Raw genomic sequence first — 21,282 nt, 5'->3', positions numbered from 1 at the left:
TCTCCTCACGAGTGGGAAAAACCTGTGCTGTTCTGTAACGAAAAAGGAACGATTATTATAAAGAACTCACGTTTTGAGTGTCTGACAGACTGGTTAATTCTCCATCGAATGCTTGGAACACACAAGCTGTTCCCTCGCGCGGAGAGCGGGAGTTTTCCCTCTAGGGTGGGATGCCTGTGCAACGAGTGATCTCGTGATTTCTTGAGCCTGAACTGAAAATGGCGGATAGTAACTGGGCTTTTGCGGCCGTAACTCTGGTTATTTTAGTACCCTTCTTTAACAAGTATGCAGTTGTTGGATTGAATAATGGCTTAGCACTTACACCACCAAGTAAGGTTACTCAGTGCAATTCATAAGTTGAAAAAGTTGACCAGTGTTCAGCTGATTTGCGTAGGACACCGATTTAAAATTATGTGCTTTTCTCCTGAGATAATTTTTCACGAAACTGACGCATCGTTCGGGTTTGCTCCATTTAAATAGTGGGATGGATGGATTGGGAAAGATTTAGATGCAACATCGATTGCAACAAGGATCCAGAAAACTGCATAAGGTAAGTGCGTTGATAGAAGCTGGGAGATCGAAGATAGCTAAAAGGCAGTGCTCGTTACCGAATTACGGAAGTGCATCACACACTCTCGGATCAAAAGCTTTGTGTTGATCAGTAAGAGCTGGGTGTATAGAAGTACTGTTGTTTGATACATATCGTTTTAAAATAATTTACGTAAAAGCACCAAAGGTCTTTGTAAAAATTATTAGTAAGGATCAGGATGTAGCAAAGGCCATGGTTTGTACGTGCGCGTGATTGAGCGAAAATTAATACATGACGTGAGTTTTTTTTTAGCAATAGACAAGATCAGGTGAGATTAAAATATTCTATTTTTCATTCGTGACGCATGAAATACTATCTAAAGTGCACATGACACCTGAATGTTTCTAAAATTTGTGCGTGTAATGGGATCAGCACCCCCGTCCCCTTTGCTACCTTTGATCAAAGCCGAGGACTGGGGGGGGGAGGGGCTGGGTAGGGAAAGGGGTGTTTATCGTGGTTGGGGTACCCGTGACACACATAGTCTGTATTGTGTATTACCTTAGAGAATCAGTTTATTTAAAAAGCTAGCTTGAAAATAATGGCCATTACAAGTTTTGGAATTTCATACCCAAAGTCTTCCTGTGTTTTCTAAATATCCTAATCAGAACATGTAAGTCCTTTCCTTCCCTGTGATCTTCATCATTCACAACACAGACATAAGTCAAAAGGAAAATTTAAAGTGGAAAAGTCACAAATATTTCAAAGTGAATTCGAGAGGCAACTTTCATTTTAAATTTGACCAGGAGCTGAAATTGTTATATGTACCACAGGGGACCCGTGCAAGGGGCGTGTCTGGTCGTTTGTTTGAAATATAAAGAAAAGTATGGGAGAATATTGAAGAGTCTTGTCTTCTTATACAGTAGAGTAACAGTCAAGGAGATTTGTCTCCTTATACAGTAGAGTAACAGTCAGCGCAAAATCTACCAAATCGCTCAAATTCGCCATTTAGAACCACAGAAACGACAATACACGGCAAGTGAGGTAGGTTTACATTTATTTTGAGCCTTAACATTGACATTTCTCGATATAAGATTATGATATAACGACTCTTCAATATTCTTCCATACATTTCTTTACATTTCGAACAAATGGCCAGACACACCGCTTGTGTGGGCTCCATGTGTATATACTTAATTGTCTGTCTTAATTGTCTGTTTCAGTGAACATCTGATCAAGCAGATGGCTGATCGTCTTGCTGAAGATGGTTATCGAGATGCTGGATATGATTATGTTAGCATTGATGTAAGTGCCTTAATCTCTTGTTAATGTACTTGTGATGATGATAATGATGATGATGGTGACATTGACAGTGACATTGATAACTGTGGGGATGATGATGATATCCTTGTTGGATTTAACTTAATATTATATTTCAGGACTGTTGGTCAAACAAAGAGCGTGATTCTTCTGGAAATCTTCAGCCTAACAGTACAAGATTTCCAAGTGGGATGAAAGCTTTGGCAGAATATGTAAGATTATCATAATGCATCCATACTTGTAGTTATTGGAAGCATTCCCAAGTGCAAAGCTCTCCTGCAGTTGCAATCCTCCACTTTTTCACATGATTGTGGCTGACCAACTGACTACACAGGAATGTCTATTCTTCTTTTATCATGAATGGTTCTCTTTCTCCAGACTTTACCTCTTTTTTAGCCATTTTAGAATGAATTCATGATATTGTTTATTTTATACTACTCTATTGAAGTGTTAACCATTGGTATTTGTTTCTTTTCTAATTCTATATAGTTACATAGCAAAAGACTGAAACTTGGAATGTATGCTGGCAAGTATCTAGTTATTGACATTCTAAGCCCTAAAGTCAGAATACATAATCCTTTTAGATGTAATCAGTCACCTCTGAAGTTACTTCTATAAGTGATTTGTTAAAAGCAGATTTAATAATTTACTTCTGTTGCCAGCAGAAAAGGCAACATTTTTTATATTAGAGGTGAGCTGAGCTGCTTGCATTGCAGTGTAAATGCTTTTTTTTCTTTTCTGAAAATATTTCTGCAGAAGTATTAACCATTAGAAAGATATTTGTAAATATATCATCGTGTATTAAAAAAAAAACAACCCTTTTCTTTGTTTGTGTGATCTCCAACAGATTATGGCATCTTAACATGTGCTGGTTACCCTGGAAGTATTGATCACATTGAACAAGATGCACAAGTAAGCTGTTGATAAATATAACTTCACTTTTGATCATATGGAATCATCATCCTAGTAATTAGGTACTCCTAAGAAGGAGCCCCATCAGTGATACTGGCGAATGTCTACTAACCAAGTGGAGGTCATCACTAGATACAAGGAAATTACTTACTCTGATGATGACTTCCCCTTGGGTTGTTGAAACTATAGGCAGTGTGACAGAAAGTTAGCCCTTCTAACCCAAAGCCTAATCAATGCCTTGAATTGGTCTGTCTACTGTGTATTCAGTAAATTGCTTATAAGTTTAGCCCTAATAATCATGTGTCAAATGATGTCAATTGGGTGATAGTTTTGCTTTGTTCTCATCCATTTACTGCTTGAAAACATACACATAATTAAAATCTCTTTGATGCTAGACCATGAAGTGGAATGGGAGGCCTGGTAAAGTCTCAATCAGTTCAAATCCATGCAGACTATTTAATGTAAAATCACAAATTTAATATGTAACTGGAAATTATTAGCCAATTTTTAAACTTCAACAGCACTTTAATCCTTAACCTTTGCATTACTGGGTTCCCTCGTCAAGGCTGTACTCTAAGGAAAATTGAATGGAACCCAATGCTCTGAATCTGTGAAATCCAGGGTGCCCAGCATATGCTTTATATGAAAAAACTAAAATTCCTGAGTCACCCAAGAGCAAAAGTAAGGAGCCAGGGGTCACTGGATGCTGCTAGACCACAGCCTTGCCTCATTGTTAGGAGGGTAACTGCAGGCTGTGTTTTAACTTTAAGATCATGGATCCTTTCCTCTCACAGTTATCATCATACTTTTCAGACATTTGCAAGTTGGGAAGTGGATTATCTCAAAGTGGATGGTTGTTATGCAGACCCTGCTCTGTTTGATGTTGGCTACCCAAAATTTACTCAAGCTCTAAATGCAACAGGACGCCCAATATTACTGAGCTGTGAATGGCCTGATTACCAATCCAAAATTGGAATAAAGGTTCGATTCACACAGAGACAAGAATCATATTTACCATTTACATTGTTATGTGCTTAGATTAACAAATCTTTTATACTTACTGGACGTATGACTAAAACACTATTTTAAGAGAAAATTGCTACAAGACAGTTATTTCATTTCATTTTATGAAGAATCTCAACTTTGCTCACCTATAGCTGTCTGGTTAGAAAAATAATAAGTCATCAGTAATTGTGTAAAATCCCAAAATGGCTCATACTAGCAGAGCCTCTTCCAGCCTTTCTTAGGATTGTGGTACATCATTCCCTCCTCTTTCCTATCTCCCACTCTCCTCCTTATACCCTCCCCACCAAACTTTATGTTATGCGTAGGAAAGCCTTTGGTAATTTGCACAATAGAAGAATCTGTTTTTGCTGCCTACAATTTTCTGTTGAGTGTTGGGGTGATAGTTCATTAACAAGTAAAGGTTGAGAATTAGTAATTACAGAGGGATTTATAAAACAACGTTACAGCACCGTCCAAAGTCAGCATTCCTTGACCTACCGGGAGCAGGGATGGCGCAGTGGTGAGAGCACTCGCCTCCCACCACTGTGGCCCAGGTTCGATTCCCGGACCTGGCGTCCCATGTGGGTTGAGTTTGTTGTTGGTTCTCATCCTTGCTCTGAGGGTTTTTCTCCAGGTCCTCCGGTTTTCCTCCCTCCACAAAAACCAACATTCCAAATTCCAATTCGATCTGGAAACAGTGGACAAGAAGAGCCACCCAGTGGAATGTCCATTGCTAAATTATTATTTATTTATTATTTATTTATTATTTATTTATTATTTATTTATTATTTATTTATTAAAAATACTTCTATTTTAGCCTGACTATGCTGCTATTGCTAGAAACTGCAACACCTGGAGAAATTACCAAGATGTACAGGTTGGAAAGTCTATTCATCCATCCGTTTATTCTCAGTGATTTATTCATTCTTCATTTTTTTCGTTTAAGCTATTCGGCACTTATCTTCTCATTCTTTCCTGTGGAAACTGGTTCCTATTTAACTTAGCACTAATTTTTTTTAGTGTGGTGCAATGTGTGTGGACCATATTACTAGGAATTGACAACTCCTACACCGTTTTTTCGATTTTCCTTAACAGGACTCGTGGAATAGTGTTCTAGGAATTTTGGATCATTTTGCGGAGAACCAAGACACGTTCGTTCCAGCAGCGGGACCTGGGCACTGGAATGACCCAGACATGGTAAAATGCTAAACCAGCCGGCTTGCAACGAATGATCACTACCAAGTCATTAATATATTAGACATACACCTTACTTAGAGTAGCTTTCACTTGATAGTTCACCCAATTGTTCAACGTAAATTAGAATCTCATTGGCTTAGCTTTACTTTACTTTTTGATTGGTTCAGAGAATTCGCGCTACATCCTCAACCAACCAGAGACAACACAACACTAACCTCAATCACGATTTGTTCATTAACATGCGTAATTATGGGTTTCCCTCGGTTGAGGGTAATTAGATTTGTTCTTTGTTCTGATTGGCCGCTGTAACAACTTTGGTTCTCAATACAACAAATTACATGGTATTCGGGAAATCACTCATATTCATACATTTTTAATAGTTTTGTTTTGATTTACCTGTACAGCTTGTCATTGGTAATTTTGGGCTGAACTACGAACAATCTAAAGCACAGTTTGCACTTTGGTCAATCCTAGCTGCAGTGAGTTTAGCCTTCTTCCCCGTCACTGTATATCGCACAAGTGATACGTTTAAGCAGATGAAGCCAGGATTGAATCTTTTGACATCCTTGCGTATGTCAGGCATTTTTACGCCTTGGACAAGCAATCTGCTCTCAACATTTACCGTAATAAACGGTCGGGAATGCCAACCAGGGAGTGCCCCGATCCTCGGGATTTTCAGTCCTTGGATTTTCTTTTGCTGTGGAACATAGACGATTTCCGAAGGAGAAAACGAAGATGGTCAGCTTTGGAAATGTCTGATCTTTTAAAGGAATTTCTTTACAAAAGTTGTTTTCTTTGTAGGCCGTAAGGGAGAATGCACTCTCAGATTGTGCGCCATAAATTGTACACCATAGAGGAATGAAGTGATAATTTTTTTCTGATGTCACCAAACCATAAAACACTACCTCGTATTACATTACACCCTTATGTCTCTATATACCTATTTATTAAATACTGGTTGATCACATGTCTTTATTTTAATGCACAGCCACTTATCATGTCAAATGATTTAAGGAACATCTCAAAGGAGGCCAAAGACATTCTTCTAAACAGGTAATCATCGCATCGTTTAACATGCATTGTTCAACAGATGAGTTGGGGTGAGATCCTACAAGTGAGGAAAATCCTGAAGAACTAAGTCCTTTTGGCCGGGCTACTCAGCTGTTTGAGTTACTTGTTAGCTTTAAGGTCGTAAATATCACTATTTTACTCTTGTGCTTTTTACCATCAGAGAAGTAATTGCTGTTGATCAAGACAAGCTGGGAAAAATGGGGAGAAGAGTGGTGTGTATACTTTTTTTTGTCACATGATAGGCTAAAGTACACTTGCATTTTGATTGTTCCAATGAACTACTGGAGGAGACACATAGATGACATCACCTTCACCAACATTTTCTCTTTTATCATATAAAACCAATAAATTCTATACTGCCGGAGGTCTGTTCCGGCAGTAACAGATCACAGATGACGTCACAATGTGCTCAGAGCGTCTGTGGCACACTGGGATGCACCTCGTGTGCCACCTTTTTTGTTCTTACTACATTTTCACGTCATCTGTGATTTAGTCCTGATCAGACGCATGGAAACATGAAATCTGTTTGTTAATAGAGAGATTTGGTACCGCGTTTACGTGAAACGGCAAACGTCAGCTTGTCCTTTCAAGTTTAACGTAAAATGTTGCGAACTTTGCTGTTTTAGCTTCGCGGGAGCTCACGTCATGGTGGACTTGAAGGCGCCCTTGTGTGACTTACAAGGAATAGTTTTGGCGCCCTTTTTCCGGCAATTAACTTCTACTCTGTGAGAAAAAAAAGTGAAGAAAATTTTTACGTGCACGGCAAAAGTGAAACAGGTTACTTTCACGCAGAAACTGCAAAGCGCAACCGGCAATCGTGAAAAAATGGCGGGAACAACAAGTTCACGTGGTCTCTTCTGCTGTTCACGTTTCACGTAAACGCATTGCTAAGTCTCTCTAATTTAAAAATTCATACGGTGACAAAAGGCATAAATTCCATCCTCACACCAAACGCTATCCACATCAGTGGCCAAATTGCTCGATGATTCTCAAAACAGCGTCGCTGAGATTTGATACCATGCGTTAATAAGACATTTAGTCATTGTTTTAGCTCCGTACTAACAGCACGGGGAAGGCCATAGCTACTGTGATGGTGATGGACTAGGTCTTCATGAGGAATTTCTATGGTCAACGACCCAACTCTTTCCATAATCAACCCTGTATTCCCCTCTTAAGTTATGTTGTCCTTACCTCAACAGTTCGCTGAAAAAGATGTAGAAGTTTGGTCACGTGCTTTGTTTAATGGCAGTGTGGCTGCCGTGCTGTTTAATCGCAACCGAGACTCAGCACAGGAAATCAAAGCTGATTTTGAATTGGTATGTGGAAATTGACAGTACTTTGTTATCAAAGGAATTTTTTTATGGAGCTGTGTTCCTGAGTCATGCACGTTAAAGGCCAACCACCCTATAAAATATTTGCTACTCCTCTGAAACCCTCTAAGATGTTCGTCTGGATTGCGTAACGGGAAGAATTTAAGGGAGGAAGGGAAAAGAGCTGTTTAAGAGTTGATTGCACTTGGAACAAGAAACAATTCTATAGTTTTAACACTTTCACATCTGTAGAGCTTTTACATAAAAGTTTAGCCAGTAATTAACAACATATCAGAGTTACAAACAACTACACCTTTCTTTCTTTTGGTGCTACAGATTGGATTGACATCGAAGACAGCCTCTGCCAGAGACTTGTTTGCTGGTAAAGACTTGGGTCAGTTTACCAATTTCGTTAGTGCCAAAGTAAATCCCACAGGGGTGGTCATGGTAAAGTTGTCACCGATTAAAGACGCCTTATTTTGACTCATAAGGTTTTTTAACGCATAGGGATTGGAAATTATTCATTGATTTTTATTTGATTATATCTGGCCACAATTTGTAAGTGGAAGTTCAATAATGCAATTTGAGCCAAGTTGGCCAACTGTTTCGAATAGGGAAGACGCTATCCTGAAGAAACACCTAGAAAGTTTGCTTTTATAACAATAGATAATTGTTTGATTATAATCTTCCGTAACAGACCGAACGTTTGAGGAGTGGTGAAGAATTACGTAAGCATATTTTGGAAGTGACACGGTTACTGACAACCATGCAATAATTTCAGTTTTTCGATAATGAAAGGAACAATTGAAATTATATTTTGAGCTTTATTAATCAATTTCACCTGGTTAGTGTGGCATAAGTGTGAGAATGGAAAAGATTAATTCCCCTTTCACTGATCAGCCTGTTGACTAAATTCAAATTTAAGAGTGCCCAAGGGATTTTATTCGCTTTGCGAAAACGGAAAATGAACTGCATCGTGTGCTCCATCAGCTAACACTGATTAGCAAACTGTTCATTTTGGCTTGGCTTACATATTCTTAATAGAAAAAAAATTCTTCTAGCTTGTACACACTTGTCCTTAGAGAGAAGAACCTAAATTTTCTAGTACTTCTGGAAACCTTTCCATGAGAATCATCATTAGTTTATCTATGTAGATCTTCATTGAACGATTCTCGTCAGCCAAATCTGAAATAAAAAAGAAGAGAGAACTTTACCAATTTATGTTCCAGCTCATACTTAACAAAATTTTCTTTGAATTGAAACAACTGCAGTAGTTGAAGGAGTTCAATTCCTAATTTTATCGTAAGTGGAAACATCACCGATTACAATGATTAATTGAAGAGAATAAACTTACCATCTATCACCTCTCTTAGTTGAGTTATTTCTGTTAAAAGTTCAGCACGTGAAGCTTTATCTTTTTTGCTCGACGCTTTGCTTGACGCTGTTGATCATGGTGTAAAAACCGAAAAAAATTAATCAGTCCAACACTGAAGGCATTTTAAAATTTTCCAAAAAGGCTTTTCCTTCCAAAGGGAAAACCGACAATTGACAATATCATTTATGTTTGACCTGTTTTAGTCCTTAAATTATTAGGGGTAAGTATACTACGATTCTTAACAAGTTTGGACACAATAATTTTAGTAACATGGGAAGTATTCTGGTGTGATGTCATGGCTAGTTGTCATAATAACAAGTGATTTAACCGCACAAATGACATTTTGAATGATACAAAGCTGCGTAAATTGAAGTTATTTAAGAAGTGTCTTCGTCACAAATTCAATTTTGAGGTTATAAAGACATATTTTACTATAGAAATGTAAATGATTAGGCGCAGTTACGCAAAGGTTTTTGCTAATTTTTCGTACGGTTTGTTCTTACGATGCGAAAGTCTGAACTGAACTCATGTGACGGAAAAAGATTTTAATTCACACGAAAGAGAAAATGGCTGATTCAGCCAAATCTAAGAAATCTAGAGAACGTCTACAATGAGGTCATGGAATACAAGAGAGAATAAACATGACAAAAGTGACACAGACGATTAAAACTTTAGTTCTATAACTTGAAAAAAACGTTTCCTTCTGATATTGATAACTTCCTGGGGAGTTCGTCATAAGCTTGCCAAAGCTGGGACTTCTGAGAATTAAAACATCTCTGTCCTTATTAAGGTCTCTGTTCTGATTATTTCATCAGCAATGATTCATTCTTTGGTGGCAAGTTTTAATTCCTGATTTCATCAGGCACCTATTATGCGCGTGTATTCCTTATAAGTGGCAAGGAGTTTTAGGCATACCAGTATATTCGCACAAAACTTTCCCCATGGAGTCGTGTACCGACTCTAATCTAAATGTCTGATCTGCAAAGGGCAGTACAGCCCATCTTCATACCATATTTAAGGGTTAAAAAAAAAAAAAAACAATAGTTACAACCAAATCAATGGCTACTTATATGGCTACCCACCTGGAGCTTTATCCTGAAATGTAAAATTGAGAGTCGATGTACCACGTCCACCAGACTTCGTTTCCACTACAACAGGTCCGGAGCCATTCCAAGGTTTCGTTACAACCACAAGCTTTGCTGGACTGTGGTATTCAAGTGTGGAGTACAGGTCACAGCCACAGAGAGTTACAGATACTATATCATCTTTTGAGTTACCCAGGTTGCAACCGCGCACTGTAATCCGTGTGCCACCAGACAAAAGACCCGCTTTTGGAGAAAGTCCCGTAATCTCCGGAGCGCGACTGGAGGACAGTACCTGACCCAAAGTGGGAGCGAGACGGGGTTTGAACAAAGCAAGGGGTGCTAAATTTGTGGCACTGGACGATGATTTAGGAGACAGTTTGGGACTTGGCGATCCAGGGTCAGGATTCTTAAATGGGTTCGTAGCATCCAAATTAATGTCAGTTTTAGGCGCAGGATTGGAGTATAAATTTTCTATCGACCTGGATCCTTTCACAGAAATAGAAGCAGCTTCAATCGAGGCTCTTCTTTTGGACCGATCTCGCCCGCCCCCTCCTATACGGCCCACTAAAGGTATCAAGGCATTCCATTTACTTCCCTCTCCAGCCTTCTTGAAGGAAAGGACCCAACAGTCGATGCACAAGTCGCCCATAGCTTGAGAATTTTTTGTCGTCAACGGAATCCATCGGCGACGATGAGCCACGGAGGGAATTTGTGCAAGTGGTAAACTCACTGTTCCAAGGGACTCCTCTCGATCCATCACTGTAAATATCAGTGCAGCTGGTTTGGATACTTTTCTGAGAGAAGAAACAAAATGGAGTGATGGTACTATTAGATATACAATTCAGGAAATCAATTCAATTTCAATCAATCAATTTATTTATTTGTTAGCAATACAATATTATCACAGTCCTAGGTGACCCGCAATTAGCAAGCTATTCTAGGCGGGCCACCCTTCTAAAACAAGTGCTGTCTCTGCTAATGATCACATACGATACAATTAAACAAAGATAATCATTAAATAAAAATACACTTGTTAAATAAAATAAAATAAAATTAAGTCCGTTGAATAATTAAATAATCAATTGCAAAGTTATCAAGATATATAATACAATTGAAACAAGACTTAAACGAAGAGTTACTTTATCAAGAGATATTTACAAATTTCTGAGCAGCGTATATCAACATTCATCTCCTCATTTTCCAAAAGTTTTAACAGGCGATTTTTAAGTTCACGCTTAAACGGGGTTCTGTTTTTAATACGAAGTTCTTTTGGGATGCTATTCCACAATCTTACACCTATTCTAGCAAAAGAAAATAAAAGTTGGTTAGTTCTAGACGCTTTAACGTATAGATTAGCCGTTGCTGAGAATCTTGTGAAATGGTGATGAACCTGCTCGGAGTGGAGAAAGAGCATAGAAATATTAGACGGGGCACGGTGATTATCAATGTCATGCATCAAAGAGGAAACCAAATGAGAATAGAGCATAGTTATTGGTAAGATTCTGGAGTTAACAAATAGCGGGGCACTATGAGTTTTGCTATCCGCAAAATACATTAGTCGTAGAGCACGTTTTTGTAAAATGAGAACCTTATTTAAATGAGTGTTAGCAGCTTGTCCCCATGCAGGCAATAAGACCATAAGAGATATAGGGTTCAATTAAGGAGCGGTAGATGTTAAGAAGTGTGGCAAATGGGACAAGATGTCTTAACCTGGCAATTATACCAATTCCTTTACTAACTTTAGATGAGATATAATCAATATGATACTTCCAAGAGAGGTTATTATCTATCAGGATTCCTAGATATTTCACAAAAGTTTTTTGTTCTAGAGATACACTTTTTTTAAGATCGTTATTATAAATTTTCAAGTGAACTATGTAGTCCAATTTGCGTTGGTAAGGATGGAAAATAACAAAGTTAGATTTACTAGTGTTAAGAGAAAGTTTGTTTGCGTCCAACCAGTCACCCACTTTTGCGAGTTCATCATTAACAACATTAACAAGACGGTGTAGTATTGAAAAAATTTGGCTGTTGTTTTTGACCTTAGGTGTCAGTGAATACAGATATACTTAAAAGAAACTGAGTCAATTTGGACAAACGAACTCATTAAAAAGAGCGAGAACAAATAAGAGATTATTTTTTTAACATTGGTGCAAATTTCTGAAATACTTTGGAGACGCGTTATGAGCGAGAGCTAGTCCCAAGAATAACCTGTCGATTCCCCACCCCTCCCCCCCCCTTCTCAACTGTTTACCACTAAGATAATTTGCATAACGTATAATCAACGTGATCTTTAGTTTTAATTGTTTCGTGACTTTTGTTCCCTTCTTTTTCGTAAAATTTAAGATAAGTTGCGTTGATATTTTTTTTCTACTGTTTTCTTTTTGTTTTGATTCCTTTCGATCTGAGTTGTTTGTATTTTTTTTTTTCGGTGAGCTTGGCTGAATCTTCCTTAGTAAAAGTGTGTTAGAAGCTTTAGAGTGATTGGAGATTGTAACTATCCAGCGTCAATTATGAATTCTCGATACCAATTCTCCAGAGCTAGTGAAAGGATAAAAAAACATATGTAATCACAGTTCACTAGTCTTGAAAGACCAAAATTTAAAGGCAGATGTTTCTTATTAACGTAAATAGTATAAGAATAGATAATATATACAGAAACAGTCCCATAAATCGTTATTACAGTTTCCGATAAATACGAAGTTTTCGCTCATCAGTACGGCATGGGCGAATGACCAAACAGAAATAAAGAACTTTCAATTAAAAAAAAATTAAACAAGTCAGTAACTCCTTTCGCCTTGATTAAAATTGTTTAAAGCATGAAATGACGCTGTTTGCTAAGCATTAACTTTCGATTTTTGATTTACATAAGAAAAGCACAATTAATTCGCATTTAGAAGGATGGTTCTTATATTTCAGACAGAATTATTGCCTTTTGTTCATTTCTATGACCATTTATCGAATATTCCAGTATAATTTTCTCTTTGGTAGAAATGAACACAAAATTGATGATATCAATATATTCGTATTTTTTCAAAGAAAATAACAAGAAACATGACACTCACATCGTAGTTTCCTCGTTCCAAGTCGGATCGTTGTCTCGAACGGACTCCGTTCGATATTTGTGCTTGCCAATGCCAAAAACAACCGATGCATTACATACACCTGGAAGATTACAACAAGAAGTTTTTGTTAACAACATGGAGACCCACGCGCAAACACTTCACACTGGGTGTGGAAGACACATCGACTTACTTTCTCCTTTCTTGGGCTGTAGATTTCGAGCCGCATAAACTACGAACAAGAAAAAGCGAGAAAGGTAAAGTTATATTCTCCATGACTGCAGTATGATTTTGTACTAAATCGCTCCTTACCAACAACTTTCACTTCCTCTGGATCCATTAACAAAATTTTTCAATCTGATCTCTTAAATACTGTTTTATCGTTTTTACAATTTCGCGGGAAATGGTAAACGTTGCGTCACAGAGAACGCCTGTGCAACCGCGCTTTTCGATATCACGCGCACCGGGGTCCTATCAACAAGCCTCTCGCAGAAATATTTTGACCTTTCTGATAAACCACCGTCAATTTATTGAAGTAATGTATTATAAAAAAAAAGTCATCATTCTTATGCTAAAGGAAAAAGGAAAAATATGCCAAAAAATTATCCACATGTCATTGCTTTGATTGTTTTCATACATCTTCCAATCCATTGTTTTGAATCGTTTAAGTGGCGGAAAATGTAGAGTCACAAACCTCGCTTAGCTTTCTTATAATTCTAAAGAAGCATCTGTCGATACTTCAAATGGATTGAAATAGGTCTTTTTTACGACATCCGTTAGCCGGATTGAGATGAAAGCGGAATCATGAACCACGAACAAGAATGAATCACAGTGATTAAATAAGAAGGACCATGGGGAAGATACCATGAATTTTCGTGTTCAAAACTTGGGAATCATTACTTACAAAATGAAAGTTAGAATTTGAAATGTTGATATCGAAAGAAAATTACAAATGAATCATGAATTATCGGGCTAAATTCTTATTGATAGAATGAAGTTTCTCCGACAACTTTTATGGTCCAGATCTGAAAAGTGATTTGAACATTTTTTTGATCTTAAATGGAATTATTCATAATGCAAAGAAATAAACTTCTTCAGTCTACTATGTCCGTTCTCTAGTCATCGGTAGCGTTTTAATGAGCCCTAGTATTTATGAATAGGAGCCTGTTTTCATCTGCCTAGCTAGAGTGGTGCTTAACCTTTTTTCGAGCTCCCTTAACCAAGCAAGCTAACGAGCAAGCAAGCAGAACACCGCTATATACTCGATCATGACCATGAATCACTATCTGAAGCCAAATCTGGAATCTTCGCCCAATGAAGTGATTTAACATATTGGGACTAATGATCTTAAAACCAGGGAACCAAAGGCTGTTGCGGAATCGATTGTGGATCTCGCGAGACAGATCGAGGGCACCTGCGGTACTATAGTTACGCTGTCGGAGCTTGTATGCAGAAAAGATAAGCTGGACCAGGTAGTGAAAACAGCCAACAAGCATCTAAAGAAGTTCTGCCATCAAAATGGATGGAAATTAATCCATCATGAGAACATATCTCATATTGAACTCAACAAAGGTGAACTGTACTTAAATTTTAAAGGTAATGAGCAGTTTCAAAATAATTTTAAATCGCACCTAGAATGTTACTTCTACAGTAAAGTATACAGTAAAGTAACACACAACGCAAAATCTTCCAAATCGCTCAAATTCGCCATTTAGAACCACAGAAACGACAATACATGGCAAGTGAGGTAGGTTTACATTTATTTTGAGCCTTAACATAGACATTTCTCGGATATGAGTTTACGATATTACGACTCTTCAATATTCTCCCATACATTTCTTTATATTTCGAGCAAACGACCAGACACGCCGCTTGTGTGGGCTCCCCGTGCTTCCACCGCTCTCTCGGGTCTGGTCTTTCTCGTTCCTCCCTGTGGGTTCGGAGAGTCGTTCGGAGAGGAGCGCGGGCTCCGGTTTCCGAACAGCAGCTGGTAATCGAGCCTAGCGTGATCTCCGAAAAGGTATTTTTGTGGTCGCACTTGAGAATTTGCTAAAGCGTGATTAGAGATAATTGAGATTCAACTCTGTAGTGCCTGTGCAACCACAACCATAGAGAGGGATCCCAAGGCGAAAAGTCAGACAGGGTCAGCGATCCTGCACTGGTCGTTGGAAACTCTTACTTTCCCTTGATACTGTTACGAAGAGCCACTGCCACAGTACTATGACCTTCAGCAAAGTCAACCACAACTTGCAGACGCGGGCGCTTCGATGCGAAACGAACTTGCAGTCGCTAGCTGAGAGTTCCATAATCGGGTTTTGCATGGCAAGCAAACAGCAAACAAGGGCGATTAAAACATTTATCGGGGACATTTTGCTTTGCGATCAGTCCCTGACCGGAGATGACATAAAAGGAAACGCAGTCAGTGAGCGTTGGAGATCAGATTTGTAAATCACTTCGGGATCGCTTAGTAGCTCCTCGTAGACGTATAAAAGTTTGGATAGTGTAGTTCTTTCTGTTTGGTTAATTCAAAAATATATATCATTTAGTCATTTGAGAACCTTGACTGGCCGCCGATCATATAACCAGAGCGTGACAAGAGAAGTAGGAATTTCGTCCAATTTGAATTTTTTTTTTAAACTCATTTCAAACCACTTGACCGTGTAGCTGACAAGGTCTATTTACTTCCAGTTATCGTCTACGCTAACATTTTAAAATCAACGCCATTAAATTTGCGACATTGAAGTTTGATGGAATTGTAACTTGCATGCAATACTTTTTCAGTTCGTAATCGTAGCTCCACACAACATGATTTATCAGAATAGCCAGTTTCTCTGAGCAGGTTAAACGTCTATAAATAGCTTGCGAGTTTTTTCGACAGTCAAAACACGGATTTCACTTGCAGAATAATATTCTTTCCGCCGTGCAATTACCCAAGTTTTTTCATTTTAAAGCTTTCTTGCTTTTCCTTATTTATGGTCACGGGTAAAACCGGTAAGCATATTCCCGTCGTGCCGTAAGTGAGTAGTTAGTAAGTTGGTGAGTTTTTTTGAAGCTCGAAGTGGGAATGAAAATTTATGAGTTTTGCCTTAGAGGTTACGACTTTTTAAAGTCTTGTTTGTAATCTGACGGTTAAAAGTTCACTTTTGGAATGAATGATCCATAATATCTATTTGAAAATGGAATTTTAGGAAATAAGCTTAGGCCCGGTTCAGACGCACGGTATTTCAGCCCAGCCGAATCGAATTCAACGAATGAAGTTCATGTGAAGTACGGCTGACTTGATTTAGTTCGGCTCGGTCATAACTAATAATGAGTTTAATAACTATGACTCGGTCAATTAATCCCACCTGGCTCAGCCGGGAAGAACGGCTGTAGACCGGCTTTGATTCAGACGCTGCACTTCAAAGGAACCGAATCTAATGCATAAATTACTATAATAATAATAATAATAATAATAATAATAATAATAATAATAATAATAATAATAATAATAAAGTCTTTATTCCATCATAAGATAAAACTTCATATCTTATGTTACAATGAATTCGGAAAAACTACAACAGAAATCTACATACATATTATAAATTAAAAAGTATGTCATTACAATAAATGGAGCTTAAATGTCAACCTATTTACAAAGGTGTTCATAAAGCGCTGTGTATTAATTTTCGGGCGTGTGCAGCCTTTTTTCCTACGATTATGTACATATGTCTTTTGGACAGGAATGATGTCTTTCAGGGGGTGGCAATCCGTTGATTTTAGTTTCTTCAAAATGTTTCGGTCTTGTTTGTTTAAAAGGTTCTTGACAAAAACTGGAAATGAGATGAAACGGCGTTTATGACATCGGTCTAAAAAATTTTGTACAACCGTAAGATCGGACTCAGATGCCCCATAGACTGAAAGTGCATAGCTAAAATTAGGCAAAACAATGGATATAAAAGATGATCAATCTCTGCCTGAGAGTAATGTTCCTTTCTCAATGTTCGTAGGACGTGTAAACACCTGTTTGCTTTGACAAGCTTACATGTAAATCTTACATGCTCATCAAATTTTCCGTCACTCTGTAAAGTTACTCCTAGTAAAACGAAGGTATTACATTGGGGAATATTATGAATTGGAGAGTAGATTACATTATGATTTTTCTTTCTAACAACCAGCTCTTTACATTTGCAAGGGTTGCAGACCATTCTATTGTCTTTACACCATGTTAAGAACTGTCCTACTATGTCGGCAGACGGGTCACTATTCCTAGTGATAGGCGAAAGAATAGTGGAGTCATCGGCATATTTAAAAAGCACAGTGCAACCATTGAAAAAATCTTCAAATCATTCAAAAATATATTAAAAAGATACGGTCCGCTTACACTACCTTGTGTGGTTCCTCTATTGACAGATTTCCACTGTCCTAAAAATTATAACTAACAACACGTTGTTGTCTTGCATAGAGGAAACTATGATAGCAATCGATAATGTACAGATTTAGAGGTAGCTGTTTCAGTTTGGCAGACAAAATAGCATGGTTGACAAAATCGAAAACCTTACTGAAGTCCATGGTAAAAATTCGCACCGCGCTACAGTCACTACTATCTAAATACTTGCATGTCTGGTGCTGGATAGCGAGCAAAGCATTTGTGCAACTACCCACAAATTGGGTGTGACTGAGGTTGTTCTCAATGACTGACTGCTTGTGTACGATACACGACCTTCTCGAAGAACGGGCAATAACGGGAGTAACATTAATACCACGGTAGTCTGAGTCCTCTATAGGCATGTTCACTTTGGGGAGAGGATTAACATTTGCCCTCTTCCAGGAGTCTGGCCATGTATGAGTAGACAGCGACAGATTCCAAACGTGAGTGACGATTGGTGAGTGACGATTGGTGTGAATGTATTTTTCATGCTGTTCTTACGTGAGAGTCAGCGCAAAGGAGTGTTGCAATGAAATTAAAAAAAAATTATTTCTAATTAACAGGCGAAATTACAAGAAGCATAAGTAGTCATTATTGGAGCCTGCTAGGGGGTAGGAGAACCATGGAGCTAATCCCTTTAAATTATTATCGCTAATATTATTATCATTTACAATGTATATATGAAGTTAATATATTTTGAACTGCGGTATTAGATACGTATTAGATACGCATAAATAGCGCTCTCTACTGCGAGGATCATGCATCATACGTATTATTATCATTGTAAATATATATTCTTAAATCATCTTTTTCTTGCGGAACAGGGTACTTATGTGGGATGTAGCAAGTTTTCTGTTTTGCCACTCCTGCGCCCCTCTTTTCCCGGAGTTGCGCGTCTATTCCCAAACTCCCTTGGGTCTAGTGAACCTGTGATTCCATTTTGACCGCGTTCTCATGCGTTTCATGGAAGTGGCATGCGTCAGTACAAGCCTCACCCCTTCTTTCGCGCATGTGCCTCCTGGTGCACCGCCTCTCACTCTCACTCATGCCTCTCCGGCGCCCCTGATTTCCCGGAGTTGCTCGTCTATTCCCGAACTCCCTTGGGTCTATTGAACCTGGGATTGCATTTTAGCCGCGTTCTCATGCGTTTCGTGGAAGTGGCATGCGTGAATACAAGCCTCACCCCTTCTCTCGAGCATGTGCCCCCTAGTGCACAGCCTCTCACTCTCACGCATGCCACTCCGGCGTCCTTGATTTCCCGGAGTTGCGCGTCTATTCCTGAACTCCCTTGGGTATAGTGAACCTGGCATTCCATTTTGGCCGCGTTGTCATGCGTTTTGGGGAAGTGGCATGCGTGAGTACAAGCCTCACCCCTTCTTTCGCGCATGTGCCTCCTAGTGCACCGCCTCTCACTCTCACGCATGCCCCTCCGGCGCTCCTGATTTCCCGGAGTTGCGCGTCTATTCCCGAACTACCTTGGGTGTAGTGAAAGTGGGATTTCATTTTGGCCGCGTTGTCATGCGTTTCCTGGAAGTGGCATGCGTGAGTGCAAGCCTCACCCCTCCTTTCGAGCATATGTCTCACTCTCACGCATGCTACTCCGGCACCCCTGATTTCCCGGAGTTGCGCGTCTATTCCCGAAGTTCTTTGGGTCTAGTAAACCTGGGATTCCATTTTGGCCGCGTTGTCATGCGTTTCGTGGAAGTGGCATGCGTGAGTGCAAGCCTCACCCCTTGTTTCGCGCATGTGCCACCTAGTGCTCAGCCTCTCACTCTCACGCATGCCACTCCTGCGCCCCTGATTTCCCGGAGTTGCGCGTCTATTCCCGAACTCCCTTGGGTCTAGTGAACCTGGGATTCCATTTTGTCCGCGTTCTCATGCGTTTGGTGGAAGTGGCATGCGTCAGTACAAGCCTCACCCCTTCTTTCGCGCGTGTGTCTCACTCTGACGCATGCCACTCCGACGCCCTTGATTTCCCGGAGTAGCGCGTCTATTCCCGAACTTCCTTGGGTCTAGTGAACCTGGGATTCCATTTTGGTCGCGTTCTCATGCGTTTGGTGGAAGTGGCATGAGTGAGTACAAGCCTCACCCCTTCTTTCGCGCGTGTGTCTCAGTGTCACGCATGCCACTCCGGCGCCCTTGATTTCCCGGAGTGGCGCGTCTATTCCCGAACTCCCTTGGGTCTAGTGAACCTGTGATTCCATGTTGGTCGCGTTCTCATGCGTTTGGTGGAAGTGGCATGCGTGAGTACAAGCCTCACCGCTTCTTTTGCGCGTGTCTCACTCTCACGCATGCCACTCCGGCGCCCTTGATTTCCCGGAGTTGCGCGTCTATTCCCGAACTCCCTTGAGTCTAGTGAACCTGGGATTCCATTTTGGCCGCGTTCTCATGCGTTTGGTGGAAGTGGCATGCGTCAGTACAAGCCTCACCCCTTCTTTCGCGCGTGTGTCTCACTCTCACGCATGCCACTCCGACGCCCTTGATTTCCCGGAGTTGCGCGTCTATTCCCGAACTCCCTTGGGTCTAGTGAACCTGGGATTCCATTTTGGCCGCGTTCTCATGCGTTTGGTGGAAGTGGCATGCGTCAGTGCAAGCCTCACCCCTTCTTCCATGCGTATGTCTCAGTCTCACGCATGCCACCCCGGCGCCCTTGATTTCCCGGAGTTGCGCGTCTATTCCCGAACTCCCTTGGGTCCAGTGAACCTGGGATTCCATCTTGGCCGCGTTCTCATGCGTTCGGTGGAAGTGGCATGCGTGAGTACAAGCCTCACCCCTTCTTTCGTGCGTGTGTCTCAGTCTCACGCATGCCCCCCCGGCGCCCTTGATTTCCCGGAGTTGCGCGTCTATTCCCGAACTCCCTTGGGTCCAGTGAACCTGGGATTCCATCTTGGCCGCGTTCTCATGCGTTTGGTGGAAGTGGCATGCGTCAGTACAAGCCTCACCCCTTCTTTCGTGCGTGTGTCTCAGTCTCACGCATGCCCCCCCGGCGCCCTTGATTTCCCGGAGTTGCGCGTCTATTCCCGAACTCCCTTGGGTCCAGTGAACCTGGGATTCCATCTTGGCCGCGTTCTCATGCGTTTGGTGGAAGTGGCATGCGTCAGTACAAGCCTCACCCCTTCTTTCGCGCATGTGCCTCCTGGTGCACCGCCTCTCACTCTCACGCATGCCACTCCGGCGCCCTTGATTTCCCGGAGTTGCGCGTCTATTCCCGAAATCCCTTGGGTCTAATGAACCTGGGATTCCATTTTGGCCGCGTTGTTATGCCTTTCGGGGAAGTGGCATGCGTGAGTACAAGGCTCACCCCTTGCTTTGCACATGTGGCTTTAACGCAGGTGGGACTGACTCGCATTATCATTAAATTTATCTACAACTTTCAATTGGCTGCCTTGCAGTTTGAAATTTTAAAAAAAACAAACAAAAAAAACCGAAAGGTTTCTTTGCGATTTGATGGACACAAAAGATTGCTATATTGAGCTTTATGTGACAATCAGGTAACTTTAACCAAACTTAACTAGTTCTGCATTATTGTTTGTAAAGTTATAAACTCTTTCTAGGACTTTTGCTCCATTAAAAATAAAATCTTTCATTTTCCTTCTATTCTTTTCTCATGTATTTTTGTCTTTATTTTCATTTTAATTTCAATGTAATCATATTAAGTTAAGAAAAGTCTGACCCAATATCAGGCAGGTCAAAATTTTATTTCGCAGGCAGGCAGTAACATTTCATTTTCATCATTTCACACTTTTAACACCCTTCCTTTCCCCTTATTACAAATTATTGTAAATGAACCCACTATTTCATTTAAAGGTTGATAGATAAATCTACAGCATTTAGTAAAACAAGTGAATGTTACTTTCTGGTTCTTTCTGAGCACTAATACTCTTGGCAGAACAGGAAGCAACTTTTTGGTTAGCAAATTTTTTCATTCATCAAATCACTGAGTCAGGCATGGGCATTAATTGTTCAAGGAATCTTACAGGATCTATGATTCAATCACACAAAACTCTCCTC

At 40.0% G+C, this 21,282-nt stretch overlaps 2 protein-coding genes across 3 annotated transcripts; one reads left to right on the top strand and one right to left on the bottom strand.

Annotated features, from left to right (window-relative positions):
- The first annotated feature begins 173 nt into the window (after positions 1–173).
- LOC111321754 (alpha-N-acetylgalactosaminidase) lies at positions 174–8,706 on the top strand. Of its 2 annotated transcripts, XM_022924720.2 has the most exons (14): positions 174–330; positions 481–550; positions 1,750–1,831; positions 1,966–2,058; positions 2,336–2,372; positions 2,694–2,758; positions 3,572–3,739; positions 4,581–4,640; positions 4,859–4,960; positions 5,365–5,439; positions 5,949–6,013; positions 6,192–6,243; positions 7,231–7,347; positions 7,678–8,706. In XM_022924720.2, exons 1-14 carry the CDS (start codon positions 219–221, stop codon positions 7,822–7,824), a joined length of 1,245 nt encoding a protein of 414 aa, XP_022780455.2. In that variant the 5' UTR covers positions 174–218; the 3' UTR covers positions 7,825–8,706. The 2 variants fall into 2 exon arrangements, with proteins under 2 accessions (XP_022780455.2, XP_088613311.1); XM_088757185.1 differs by lacking the exon at positions 1,966–2,058.
- Positions 8,673–13,625, bottom strand: LOC111321683 (uncharacterized). The gene is made up of 5 exons (XM_022924634.2): positions 13,176–13,625; positions 13,057–13,095; positions 12,867–12,966; positions 9,799–10,595; positions 8,673–8,782 (listed from the first exon to the last, which is right to left on the bottom strand). Exons 1-5 carry the CDS (start codon positions 13,201–13,203, stop codon positions 8,673–8,675), a joined length of 1,074 nt encoding a protein of 357 aa, XP_022780369.2. The 5' UTR covers positions 13,204–13,625.
- Between the last annotated feature and the right edge of the window lie 7,657 nt (positions 13,626–21,282).

Source organism: Stylophora pistillata, chromosome 4 (genome assembly GCF_964205215.1).
Source record: "Stylophora pistillata chromosome 4, jaStyPist1.2, whole genome shotgun sequence".
Classification (NCBI taxonomy): Eukaryota; Metazoa; Cnidaria; class Anthozoa; order Scleractinia; family Pocilloporidae; genus Stylophora; species Stylophora pistillata.
The sequence above is the reverse complement of the archived record's forward strand: the minus strand, read 5'-3'. Positions and strand labels throughout refer to the sequence as shown.